The sequence below is a fragment of the Nicotiana tomentosiformis genome, chromosome 5 (assembly GCF_000390325.3).
Source record: "Nicotiana tomentosiformis chromosome 5, ASM39032v3, whole genome shotgun sequence".
Classification (NCBI taxonomy): domain Eukaryota; kingdom Viridiplantae; phylum Streptophyta; class Magnoliopsida; order Solanales; family Solanaceae; genus Nicotiana; species Nicotiana tomentosiformis.
In genome coordinates, this window is record NC_090816.1 from 9,796,028 (window position 1) to 9,809,509 (window position 13,482).

Genomic DNA, 13,482 nt, shown 5'->3' on the forward strand with positions numbered 1-13,482 from the left:
GGATAATGTCTGGAACCTAGTGATGCCATAATCAACATCATGTGGTGTAAAAAATGTTCGATTCTGCACCAAAAAGAAACAGTAAGTTAATAAAACTTGTTTGAAGACGAAAAAACAAATAAATACAATTCTACTACAATTTAGCTACAGTCAGAAAGGCATTAGTACATTGCATACAAGTAAGTTACAAAATTAGTAAACATATATAAAAACTGACTACATTGAAGCTACAAATGCACTGATAAAATTATGTTTAGAGCAAGAAATTAGAAAGTAACAACTAAACATAATATATATAATTTGTTTACAGAAAATGAAACTAACATCTACAAATAGAGCAAATAATAACCAATAAAACCAACTAAATCATGTAGTACATTCTCTAACAAAATGATTTCGAATAATATACAAGAAATCTATAATTTTCAGGGAAATGTAGAAAAGTTGATAACTAACAACAAATATACACAATGTAGACAAAATTTCTACAAATAAAAAATAAAAAATAAAAAATATGTATAGCCATGAGAATGAGTACATGTTTTGTAACTTAAAAAAAAAAAAATTGTAACTACTAAAATTTTACCTTCTCCAATGACTGTTGAGGTATAGTTTTAGGTGATTTTTGAACCTTCTTCTTTTTTGAAGGTTTGACAGTAGGAGAATTTTTTTTTTTTGCAGGTTTCGGGATAACTTCTTCTTCGACGAAATAATCATCACGAGCAATTTCTTTGCCCTTCCGCTTTACCGATTTAGCAGATGTCGAAGCTTCACCAGCATCCCTGTCATGCTTGAGTTTTGTTCGAGCTTCTGCTCTAGCTTCACTAGGGAAAAGCTTGAACTTTATCTTTGATTTTGCATGTGCCGATTTTACTACTTTTTTGGGTAAATCATGTGAGAAAATACCCAAATCAAAAGTAGGAATATCACTAACATTAGGTTTTTAGGGCTATTCATTGGAGCTCCTTTCTTCTTCATTATAAGGGAAGGAAAATTTTAAGCTGCTACTATTTTCATAGGATTTAGAGCGAGAATTCAGAAAGATTGAGAGAGATTATAAAAGATTTTTGAACAAAAATGGAAGATGACGTTAATGGGGGGAGATAGTACAAAATCGTGGGGGGTGTGGATAGAGAAACGTGGGGGGAATGGGATATGTACGTTAGAGAGATGATATGAGTTAATTGATTCTCATTAAATTCCTAAAATGTATATAATTGGTAAATTGTATATGCCTATGTAATTAAATTGAAACTTGAGCAGGGAAGGTAATAAAGTTTCAAATAGTGTATATGAAGGTAAAAATCCCTTAATAAAACACAAGAGATTTTTGCAAGATATTGCCTTTCTAATCAAATTTTAAAGTGTTAAGTTGAACAATTTACTCACAAGTTAGGAGTGAGTTTGAGCTTAAACCATGCTTAGAATTGACCAAGTATTAAGATTATGCAATAGAAAGGTCAAAACTTAAATTATCATGACATCTACCAAGTTCAAAAAAACTAAAGTTAACATATTCCACCAAGTTCAAATGAAATTTTATAGTTGGAGGAACTTTTATAATCGCAAATATTTCCTCATTTTAATTTATGTAATATTATCATTAGTTCATCCAAAAAGAGATGACACACTTATATATTTGATATAATTTAATTTAAATTCATTATTTTACCTTAACAAGAAGTTTTTATAACTACATAAATATGATTACATATTTATGGCTATAAATTTCATTTTTTTTTTTAAATTTTATAACCTGTCAAATAAGATCACATAGATTAGAAAGGACCCGTGCAATAAATAATCAAATTAAGTAGAAGATTATAGAGAAATCAAATTTGGGGCCTTATTATAGTTTCCCATAGTTCGTGGGGTTCTTCTATAATATAATGAAAGAAAACCAATATATTCCTTAAACCTCTATTAGAAACTCCAGAAGCCCCAAAGAAGGCAGAACAAGAGTATAGAACAAATCGCTCATTTTCTCTGTAAAAGCTAAACGATTCAAAACAAAAACTCGCGAAAATGAGTACTATGAAATTTTGCCGCGAATGGTTTGTTTATTTTTGCATTTATTTCTTCTTACATTAATTATTACTAACTTCAAAAAAAAGTGACCATTTTTTGCTCTATGGATTGGCTTTGCAGTAACAATATTTTGTATCCAAAAGAAGACAAGGAGCAGAAGATCCTCCTTTATGCTTGCCGCAATTGTGACCATCAGGTTCTACCCATTTTTCTTCGTTCACCTTTTTTTTTTTTGGTTGCTTTTTCTGCTGTAATTTGATATAGTTGCATAGTACTAGGTATAGGTTTAGGGTATAGTGAATGGAAAACCCAAATGTGGTGAGTTTTCCTTTGACAGTTGGGCTTATTAGCAGAAATTGCAATGCTGCTTACTGGAATTTTTTCTAAAAGAATTGGACCTTTTGTTGTAAATTTTTGGATTAAGAGTGGAATTTTAGTTGAAATTATGGGGTCTAGTGGTCAATGAAGTGGGGTAGGACCATGAGGTCTTAGGTTCAAATTCTAGCAGAGGCAAAAAGAACACTATGTGATTTCTTCTTCGACTAAACCTCGATGGGTAGAGTTACCCGGTATCTGTGCTCGTGGGAGGTAGTAGGTATCTGGTGGAATTAATTGAAGCGCGTAAGTTGGTCTAGACACTACTGTCATTAAAAAAAAGTACTTCATGTGTTTTTGTATTTAATCTGTTCCAAAAATAATGACCTTTGTAAATTTGGAATCTTTTTAACTTAAACTTCCAATTTACTCTTAATACAAGCTTTTATACTTATGTTTAAGACCACAAGTTTTAAAAGTGTTATAGTTACACAAATGTTATTGCATGTTTAACGAGGGTAAGTTTCAAAGTCATTCTTTCTTTCTTATATTTAGAGTACGTCAAACATGGTCATATAAACTAAAACCGAGGGAGTATTTTGGTCAATTTTTTTTAAAATTTTTTATTGTTATATTAGTGGTGTCTGGGACAAGTTGCATGCTCTATTCCACTGGGCAGCCTGTCTACACACGAACACGGTTGCCAAGGTAATCTTTGTCCACCAAGTGTGTGTTATGGATGGCATTTGAATCTGAGATGTCCAAGTTGTTACTCTCAATGCCTCAACCATTAGGCTATGGGTTTTGTTGTTTATTTTATTTAAATGTTCCCTGAAAGCTTCCCGAGATGTATAAAATTTTAGTTGCATTGTTTCACATCTCGTATGCATTTTACTATAAAAAATATACTCCTGCGGAATTATCTACTCGTTAAGGAACCTCAGGTGTCAAAGTGTGAAAAGTTCATTGCTTCGATAACATCTATTAGTCCAAACATCCTAGACACCTTGATTTTCACACTTTGGTTTCCTAGATTTTATGGTTGATCCATTTTGTTGGTATCATCTTTGTAAACAATTTTTTGGGGCCTTGAGCCTTATTCAACAAGTCTGGATTGGCTTAGCTCTAGCATGTCACTATAATCCTCAGCAATAAGTGCTCAACTGGCATTATGAGCATAGTGGAAAAAGGAATCAACTCATAAATATCTTCTAATTTCCAAAGCCAAGCTTCAGTTTTCTATGCGCTCTTAACTTCTTTTTTTCTTTTTTATATCCTTTTCTCAGATCCCTTGTTTGATGGGTATGCTGAATATGATATCTTCTTTATCACGTCTAAGCTATCCATCATCTGAGTTGTATATTTTGACCCAATTTACATAATACTTATGTTACATAGACTAGTTTATCCATTTGATAGGGGTGTGTATGAGTATCTGGTACGGACCATTTTCGTGTAATTCGAAGAACCTGCATAAGCACCCATAGACATGTTACACCTGTTCGAGACGGGTACATGAAGGAAAATGAAGATCCATGGTTGGGAAAAGCTTTCTCCTTATCAGTAAAATAAAAAAAAATAATAAAAGGAAAATGAAGATCCATGTGACATGTTTTAATCCTATATCTATCTCTAGATTTTAATACATAAAATGGGTATCTCTGTGTGTGTGTGAGATAGAGAGTGTGTGGCTAGAAGGCATGCAGATTAGATAATTCAGGTCCCATAAAGCTGAGGATGGATTCAAGTGGGAATCTTGACTCTTAGCTCTAGATTGGACTTGAATAGCTTGTAGCGTCCCATCAAAATGAGTTTACCACGATTATTGTTATAAATCTAAATATTACTAGCCTGAATATCTTGTTCCTTCAAAAGGTGGCAATATATATGGAGATACTCAATATATGTAGTATGTATTTCCCCCCCTTTTGTGCTTCTTAATTTACCATGCTTTTATCAGCATAAGCGTTTTTTCTGATGGGATGCTCTTTGTTCTCTCCTATTGATGCATAATGGCTGCTCTATATAGCAGTCTAGTTATCTTTTACGAGATCCTTTTAGCTGCTTTGAGTCATAATAAGTGTTAACTGATAAAGGAAACACTTTGTGATTATTCAATCTCTTAATTTCGCCTGTGGAATTCCATTCATTCTTTAAGCTAAACAAAGATTACCTTTCACTCCAGCTGTCTTTTGTTCTAGTATATCTCTATCCAATATTAATAATTAGTCATTTAGTTGGAACTTATCTGATAGTACTTCTGCTCCTTCACATTATTTACTGTGCTGGAATACCTTTCTGAAAAAAGGAAAAAAGAACTTGAATTCCTTTGTCCAAGAATGAGGGCTTATAGACTTTAAAAGTTCTAAATCACTTGAGTTTTGACAAATACATTTATAGTTCAAGATGAAATTAAGTGACTTGTCTAATGCTCCTTTTACTTTGCGTACCTTATTTACTTTTCTTTACGTTTAATGCCGCCTCTTATACTATCTGTGAAGTTAAATTGCTAAGAGCTAGAAACTTAGGCTAGTTTTTGGCACTCATGACTACTTTCTTAGGATACTGTTTTTATCACTATACGAGGTCAACTTTGAATTCCATCTCAATACTCATTTAATGCCTTTTTAGGAGCCTGCTGAAAACAATTGTGTGTATAGAAATGAGATACATCATTCTGCTGCAGAGCGCACTCAAGTGTTGCAGGATGTAGCAGCAGATCCAACTTTGCCTCGTACAAAATCTGTTCGATGCTCTCAATGTGGTCATGGAGAAGCAGTTTTTTTCCAGGTCATTTTCATTTGTCTTTGCCTTTCTTTAGTATTTAAGCCACAAATACTTGCACATGTGACTGCCCTCATGTTTACAAATATGCCAGAATTCCGGTTCCGGTGGCCGATCAATTTAAATTTCATATCTGCATTTTTATCTTATGCGGATTCTTTTTACCTGCCATCGGCAATTCAAATCATGAGTTATATTCTGTTGTGTCTTGTTTGAGATGTCCACTTTTAGAATATTATTTAAAAGAAAATGACGTGATTGTGGTAGAAAAGCAAATTGTTGCCTCAGATGAGTTGACCTGCAATTGGAGGAGCTTGGTCGATCTGCATATGTGCTTCAAGAAATTTCATTGTCCTCGTCTACTAGGAAATTTACTCTGTTCCCTAGCAAAACCGTCCTACAACTTTTGTAGTCCAGTAAATCCTTCCTTCTAAAGTGTTTTGGTAGGAGTCCGTAACCTCATTGGGTTAGGATATCGGTACTCCTTTTCTTGGAATCTACAGTTCTTCTACCTGAATGATTTAGAAGGAACAATCTGAGAAACTTTTAGCTTCTCTCGGTAACATGATCCTTCTACTGTGTTATTTCCTCTCCTACCTCATTGGGTTGTGGTATGTTAGGAGCTCTCGTTTGACTTATTTATTTGGAAGACAAATGATGAAGGCACTTATCTTGATACGTAGCTTTGATCTTTTATGCAATGACCTGTATTTGCTTGCTTGTTATGCAATATCTATTTGGCGGATATTGTTATACAATCGTCTGAAACAATTGATATATATGTGCAGGCAACTGCAAGGGGAGAAGAAGGTATGACACTCTTCTTTGTTTGCTGCAACCCAAACTGTGGCCACAGATGGAGAGATTGAGATCACATTTCAGTTATGGTGGGTGCGTTGTTAGTTCTTGACGTATTTGAAAAACTGTCTGACCTAAAAGAAAGCGATGCAACTGTTCATCATCTAGTGTGTAAAATGTAATGAATCTTGTCTTGTGCTGGATTGGAACACATGTTATTACATGCTCCCTAAGTTTTTCTTAAAGAAGTGAAAACTGCTGTTCTGCTGAATAGCTGAACTCTGAGTAATACTAATGTTTCTGGATTCAGAACATTAGCTGTGTTGCTCCTATATCTGATGAATTTTATTTACCTGTTTCTTGTGTATCATTTTCCGATTTAATCCAAATTTGGTTCTCTTTTTTCGCGGCAAAAAACATTTCTGGTGGAGGGAACTCTGTTAATTCATATGTTCGTTTTGCATCATTAGTCCTTTCTCAAGATATGTCCAAGCCAAATTACTGTTGGCTGTGATTGAAGGTGTATGGGCATAATATTCGAGGTACTTTCTGACAAAGAATTTTGAAAACTGAACAAAACTTTTTAAACTGACAATTATCCTAACTAAAATAATCGTTCTTCAGAAAATTTCCCCCTTTTTTTGATTTTTTTCAATAACATTTGCAAATAGTATTTGTCCTAATGTCATTTATTACGTGGAAAAATAATAAATATAACATTTCTTTACCAACTAGGCTAAAAATAGAAATATATCTTTAAAATGATCCACCAGGCACAAATTATTGGAAACTTAACTACTTTGTTTACAAGAATCAGATTCAAAGACATGGTACATATATACTGAGTAATACATCAAAAATACAGAATGAACCAACATGAACAAATCCTATTTTTGTATGATATTTCGGTATCCGATACCCACTGTACCGATTAATTTGAATTCGCGTCGCATAGGGTTACAGGAGAAAGTGCGAATTTTTAAACAGGAGCAAAGATCAAGGGGCATAGATGCTAGGATTAGGAGATGCATATCGACAGTGCTAGTGATATCGAACTCAAACATTTCTTCTTTGTTTCTAAGAATTCATGCATCAATTCCACCACTCAATCCATTCTCCACAAGAACAACTTGTTGCTTATTCAGTGAAGCAACACAGTCAATAAAGGGAGCAACCAAAATAGGCTTTTCCCATCCAAAATCAACATTAAGTCCAAAACCACATCAGCTTGAGAACTTATAAGTATCTACATTTGGGAACAAATTTCCAATATTTGATGCCATTTCAACAATATAAGTGCTGCACCATCTCCTTCCAAGAGCTTCAAGTTTTCACTATTGACATTCCAAGAGTATAAGAGCCCGTTTGGACATAATTGTTTTTTCACTTTTTTCAAAAAATTTTAACTTTTTTTCGAAATCAATGTTTGGCCATAAAATTTTCAAATTTCACTTGAAATTGAATTTTGGAATTTTTTAAAATTTTTGCATAATCTGCCGTGGAAAAACAATTAAAAGAATAAATTGGACAAATAAGTTGGAATTGATAGATTATAGACTAGTTGAAGTACTCATGGCATGGGTAAATCTAATTCGACAAATTGATGGTAGAATATGTAACTCGGAGGATTGAGTATTCTAAATTAGTTATGAATTAGCCTAAATGAGGCAATTGACACGAGATCAATATTATGTGATTATAGATTTATTGGAGGAAGTTGTACGAATTGCTCGAGGTAAAGCATTTGGTATTTCGGCACGAGTACAGTGAGTAATAACCCTTCTGCAATTTGTATTTTCATAACCTGCATGGTTTTATATATGATTTTGAAAATAAAATATGTTACATAATATTTAAAATTACACGTGGGACAAGTCTTTTACTTGATATGGTACTGAATAGTTTACTTAAAATGTTTACAGTTATTTAAAATATTCTCACTGTTACTAGACATGATTTACTGTTACTTGAGATACGATTACCGTTACAAAAATTGGATTACATGATTTGATAAGAACTGGAATGTCATGTATTATTTTGAAAATGTTTTCACGTGAATATTTACTGTTTACAAAGAAAAGTATAAATGAGAGGAGACCTTGAAGGATCCCGTAGCTAACGGTGAGTTCGTTAGACCTGATGCACCTTGTATTTACTGATTACCGATTAAAGTTATAGCCCTCGTTAGTGGGAAGGTAGAACTATCATACAGTTACAGTTTTCCCTCGAGTAGGGACCTACAATTATATTTGACTCCTTTTACGAAGGGGGTCACACAGTGATACAGATTACATGATCTTTTCTTGGAAACCTCCAAAACAATATTTGATATGAAAATGTTTACAGGGCTTATTACCGAATTGTTAATTGATTCCTACTTACATGAAAAGAGACAAGATCGATTGTTACCAATTCCGACAAAGGCATTTATTTCATGATATTTTATGATTATTATATAAGCATATTTTCTAATTTTCCTCATTAAACACAGTTGTGATTAAGTGTTATTACTCACTGAGCTAGCGACTCACTCCCCGCTACTTTTTTCTCCAGAAACCGCACGTGACGTTGGTGAAGATTTCGATAACTATAACACACGAGTTGACATATTCTGGTGAGCCCCGCATTGCTTCGCGTGGGCAAGAAGTTATTTTCTTTCTATCGTACTTTTCTTTTGAAAACTCTTAGAGTCACTCCGGTAGTCATTTTTTTAGTCCCATGAGTATTCTCATATTATTAAAGACTTTCCGTACTTTGGATATGATTTTAGTATTTTAATGTTGAAAATGGTGGATTGAGGATGGTTGCGTTTTGTTGGGTTGATATTGGTTATTTCTGTTGCTGATTTTGAGATAGGTAAAATTTTGAATTTTCTTAAAAACATGGCAAATTCTGTCCGATTTTCTGTAAAATATTGATAAGGCTTACTTAGGCACTTGCTCCTAAGAGTCGATTATAATCCTAAATTGGGTCGTGACATTATATTCCAAATGAAAGTTGTTAATGCCTTGACACGAGTTGGATTAGGAACATTTGGACTCACTACTTTCATTTTAATGGCTTCAATTGCTTTGGCATCAAACGCGAATCTTCTAACTAGGGAATTTCCGGAAAAATAAAGTTTTTTTTTGGCTTCAACCACCTCTTCAGGAAAATGATTTTCAGCTGGGAACAGTAGCGATGATGATGTGAAATCAACAGATATGTTTTCAACTCTAGTATTGCCTCGTGCAATTTTAGCCCAAGTGTTGAAAAAATGACTCATTCCAACTTCATCTAAGAGTTTATGAAGCAAGACTCCACCAATGGCTATCCCACCGCAATCACTACTAGAAGTTTGGCAAAAACCGACCGCGGTCGACCGACCGACCGATTCGGTCAGTAAAAAAAAAGGCCGAAAGACCGACCGAAGTCGGCCGATTTTTCAAACTATTTTTTTTTAATTTCTTTTTACGAAACCGACCAACTTTGGTCGGTTTTCTTTGAAACAAAAATACGGAAAATTATTTTTGAGTCCCGCGATTTTATTTTCTTCAAGAAACCGACCAACTTTGGTCGGTTTTGCATTTACAATAAATTAAAATTAATATTAAACAAACCGACCGAAATCGGTCGGTTAATTTGGCCGGTCATTTTAAAAAACTGACCGAATTCGGTCGGTAATTTTATTTTTAAATAAAATCGAGGGTTATTTTCGCGCAAAAATGCAATTAAAGAGTATAAATGAAATAAAAGACAGTCTTAGAATAAAATACACCAATGGTCTAGTGATAGAATAGTATCCTGCCACAGTACAGACCTTGGTTCGATTCCCAGATGATGTATCTTTTAATTACATAATTAAAATAACGACCGACTTCGGTCAGCTTTTTCGGCAATTATTTTTTTTAAAATTTAATTGACCGACCGAAATCAATCGGAAAATACTGACCAAAATCGATCGGTTAGCTCTACCGACCTTACGATTACCGACTGCCACGAATCGATTGGTTCTCTGTCGATTTTTGCCAATTACCGACCAACATCGGTCGGTTTTGGAAGAAAATTAATCATGCTACTCATGCTAGCATTTTGTGGAAGGAAGTTAATGAGTTGTGAAACATTAGGGTTTCGAAGAAACTCATCCAAAGGAATGTTCTTTAAGTGAGCTTCCACGCAAAGAACTCCATTATCATTACATTCCACAAAGTTGAATCTTCTTTACTGAGTTCTCCAGCCAGTGGATAAAATAGGGTTAGGGTTTCTGAGAGAGAATTCTTGAGATGATCATCCCCATTTATTTATACAATTGAGTTGTTGTTTTTGTAGAAGAAGATAGGTGTAATGCATGTTCTAAGTGCAAGTTGATCAAAAAGTATAGTTTGTGGTTTCTTAAGTGTGGAGATGCTGGTGTGAATTGCTTTACCTTTTGCTTAGAGAGTATAATGGTTTCCATTGCTAAGTTAAAATATTAGTTCTTAATTTGTGATTCTTCAAATAGTGTAAAGATCTATTTATAAGAAGGATCATGGGAAAAATCACTACTAAAAAACAGTAAATTTTTGATCACGCCCAATTATGCCTTGTAAGAAGGACTAAGCGGTCGCTGCAAATATAATCCGGTTCAAGTACGGAGTCGAATCTCACAGGGAACTAACCTATTTACTACAATCTTAAATAATGCTAATCATAAGCTCAGACAACTTCCAGATGCAATAGTTTTATGAATAATCAGTGGAATTTATTTAGCCAAGAAAAAATGACAATAAAATTAGCAATAATCAAGACTAAAATTGAATTCAAGGGTAAAATGATCTAGGGCTATTGATTTCCCCAATTGCCGGATTAATTCTCAATTCTTTAGCTATAATATCGCCGTAATACTCTATGAGGATTATGAGTTCCGGGCTACCGTAATTACCTTTCGATCAATTACGATAATTTACTAGAAGCATTCTCTCGAACTACTCTAGTTAATAATTTATCAACTCAGAATCATCCCACCAAAGCTTCGTTATTTCTAACCCCACTTTTAAATTCAAGTAATTAATATCTTAACTTCCCCCAAAGTGGTGTTGTTCAACAACAATCTAACCAAATATTCTTTCTCAAGCAACACAAGGTGAATAGACACGATTAATCGAGGGCCCTTTCAATTAACCACAATACAATACGTAATTGAACAATCATAGAACAAACACGACTCAATTATAATAAAATAGAATCAAGACTTCATCCAACAATTGGTTCCATTAACTCTAGATAACAGATTTAGCTACTCATGCTAATGAAAAACAAATCACTAAAATAATTCATAATCAACAAATAGAAGTATCAAGAAGAAGATGAAAACTCTTAGAAATTTATCCGTCTTCTCCCCCTCGTTCTTGCCTCTAAAATCTTCTAAAAACAGCTATCTTTCATTTCTGGGCGAGTTTAGGTTTCATATAGGTTTAGGTTAGTCGCCTAAAAAATTACATAATTAACCCTGCATGTTTGGCTTTCGTTCGCCCGTCCGCGGCCGCGGATTCGACCGCGGATTTGGACTGCCTCACTGCCTTGAGTTCGCGGACCAGTTCGCGGCCCACTCCGCGGCCGCGCACCTGGAGGGGTCGTTTTGCTTGCTTTTCTCGCTCCTTTTCGACCGGGCTAACCTTCGATTGCCCTTTCACATTCCATGTTGACTCCAAAACACTCGTTAGCTCCCTCCTAGCTCGGAGTAGCTCCTGCAAAGCATCAAATTCTTAATTAGAGCATTTTGTTATCTTTTAGCATTCAGATATCAATAAAATGCGGCTAAATTAGAGTGTAAGTAGTGTCTAAATTGCATGAATATAGCTTACTATCAACACCCCACACTTAAAACCATTGCTCGTCCCCGATCAATCAAACCATACTTTAAGAGGCTTCACTGAGCGACTTCCCTACTCGTCACACCAAGAATATTTTACATAAATTGAGTACATTAGTGCAACATCTACACCTCAAGAGTTGACTCCCTCTAGCCACGCAATGTTCCTAACTGGCTTACTTACTCTATATCAAAGGTCCAGACTTACCTCTCCTTCATGAATCAAGTGCCTGCTCACAACAAAAGAGACTTATTTCACAATCAGTAAAATTCACACACACTGAGGAACTTTAAAAGGAACAGAATTCACTCACCCTCAGAAATGACATTCTTGTGCCTCAGAAAACGCACTATAGGCTTGCCCGTAGTGTACGACTCTACTAATTGAGCTCACTCAGTCTAGGATCAAGTAGGACTTTATTTGGATGTAATGTAGGCTGTAGGTTGGGTAGGATATATTTGGATATATAATAGTGACTAGACCTCCCTAAGCACTTTAATACATTTATTTTACAATCAAGTCCACACCTAAGTTAAACCAATATTTTCATTTTTTTTAACACCACATATACCACCCCACACTTCTTCTTTGAGCACAATCACATTAAAAGCCACCAAAGATTTATTACCAATCAACATGATACACTATTAACAATGTTCTTCTCTTTTTTTTTTTCTTTTTTTTTCCAAGTGGCCTTTTCCAACAAGATTTACCTTTCTCCTTATTTCCTAGTTCCACTCAAAAGCTCCATCAACTACCCCACACTTTATCCTTTGTAAATTCATAGTATTTCCAGTGTTTACGAGAGGTAAATAATTCAAAAAGATGGTTAATTCAAACAAGGGATAGGGCATGTAATGTGGTTGCCAAGGAAACATGATTACATGCTCAACGGGGTTAACTATGGTACATAGCAAATAGGTGGGTGGAATATGTATATATATGGTTCAATAAAGAAATGCCTATATCACTTCCCAGACTAAACAAGACTACCATTTCGCTTTGCAGACACGCAAGGCAAGTTCTAGGCGTTAAATGTCGTGTATAGAATATAACAAGCCTCCCACACACATGGCACATGACTCATTCTAGATTATATCATCAAACACTCAGATCAGGGTATTTCAGCCAAATTAAGAGCATACATTTTAAGGCATTCTTACAAGAGTCAACAAATGACCCTAAGCGTCACACTAAAGTAACCGCTATATTCAAGGCATTACGAAATCAAACAAGGCTTCCTATTTTAATTCTGCCCATAGCCCATAAGTTCCTAACTAAAAAAAATAAAAGCTAACTACACCCGGTTAAAACAAAATCCTTGGAAAAGAACCGTGGTTTGAAGAAAAACCAAGGGGAAATTGATACACTACTACAAAAAAAAAATCTTTTTTTTTCTTTCGACTTTAGTCCCTCAAGAAACCCGTCGAATGATATCTATCGTTGGGCCAAGTCGAAATTGATTTATACAAATAAACTACGAAACTATCTACATACAACAAAGTATCCCCCACCCCACACTTAAAAAGATGGCATGTCCCCATGTCATACAAAGTAAAGTAATGTGAGATAAAGGAACATCCCTGGTGGATCAGTCTTGATCGGAGACAGTGCCAGGGTCGAGATGACATGCTCTCCTCAGCGCACGCAACCATCCCATGATTTTCTTTTCTGACTTCGCATTTTGGGTTGCCAAAGCATCAACTCTGGTCCCCAATTCTGTGAC

At 34.8% G+C, this 13,482-nt stretch overlaps 1 protein-coding gene and 1 pseudogene across 1 annotated transcript; one reads left to right on the plus strand and one right to left on the minus strand.

The window, feature by feature from the left end:
* The first annotated feature begins 1,925 nt into the window (after positions 1-1,925).
* Positions 1,926-6,292, plus strand: LOC104102070 (DNA-directed RNA polymerases II, IV and V subunit 9A). Its single transcript, XM_009609675.4, has 4 exons — positions 1,926-2,054; positions 2,149-2,224; positions 4,975-5,133; positions 5,916-6,292. Exons 1-4 carry the CDS (start codon positions 2,026-2,028, stop codon positions 5,994-5,996), a joined length of 345 nt encoding a protein of 114 aa, XP_009607970.1. The 5' UTR covers positions 1,926-2,025; the 3' UTR covers positions 5,997-6,292.
* A 424-nt stretch (positions 6,293-6,716) lies between these two features.
* On the minus strand, positions 6,717-10,360 carry LOC108946157 (stemmadenine O-acetyltransferase-like; annotated as a pseudogene).
* Positions 10,361-13,482: the final 3,122 nt, after the last annotated feature.

Bases quoted from the DNA above. Each gene is read 5' to 3' on its own strand.
- LOC104102070 (XM_009609675.4), top strand. From the start codon at position 2,026: ATGAGTACTATGAAATTTTGCCGCGAATG. The intron at 2,055-2,148 runs GTTTGTTTATTT...TTGGCTTTGCAG, and splicing joins ATGAAATTTTGCCGCGAATG to TAACAATATTTTGTATCCAA. The intron at 2,225-4,974 runs GTTCTACCCATT...ATGCCTTTTTAG, and splicing joins GCCGCAATTGTGACCATCAG to GAGCCTGCTGAAAACAATTG.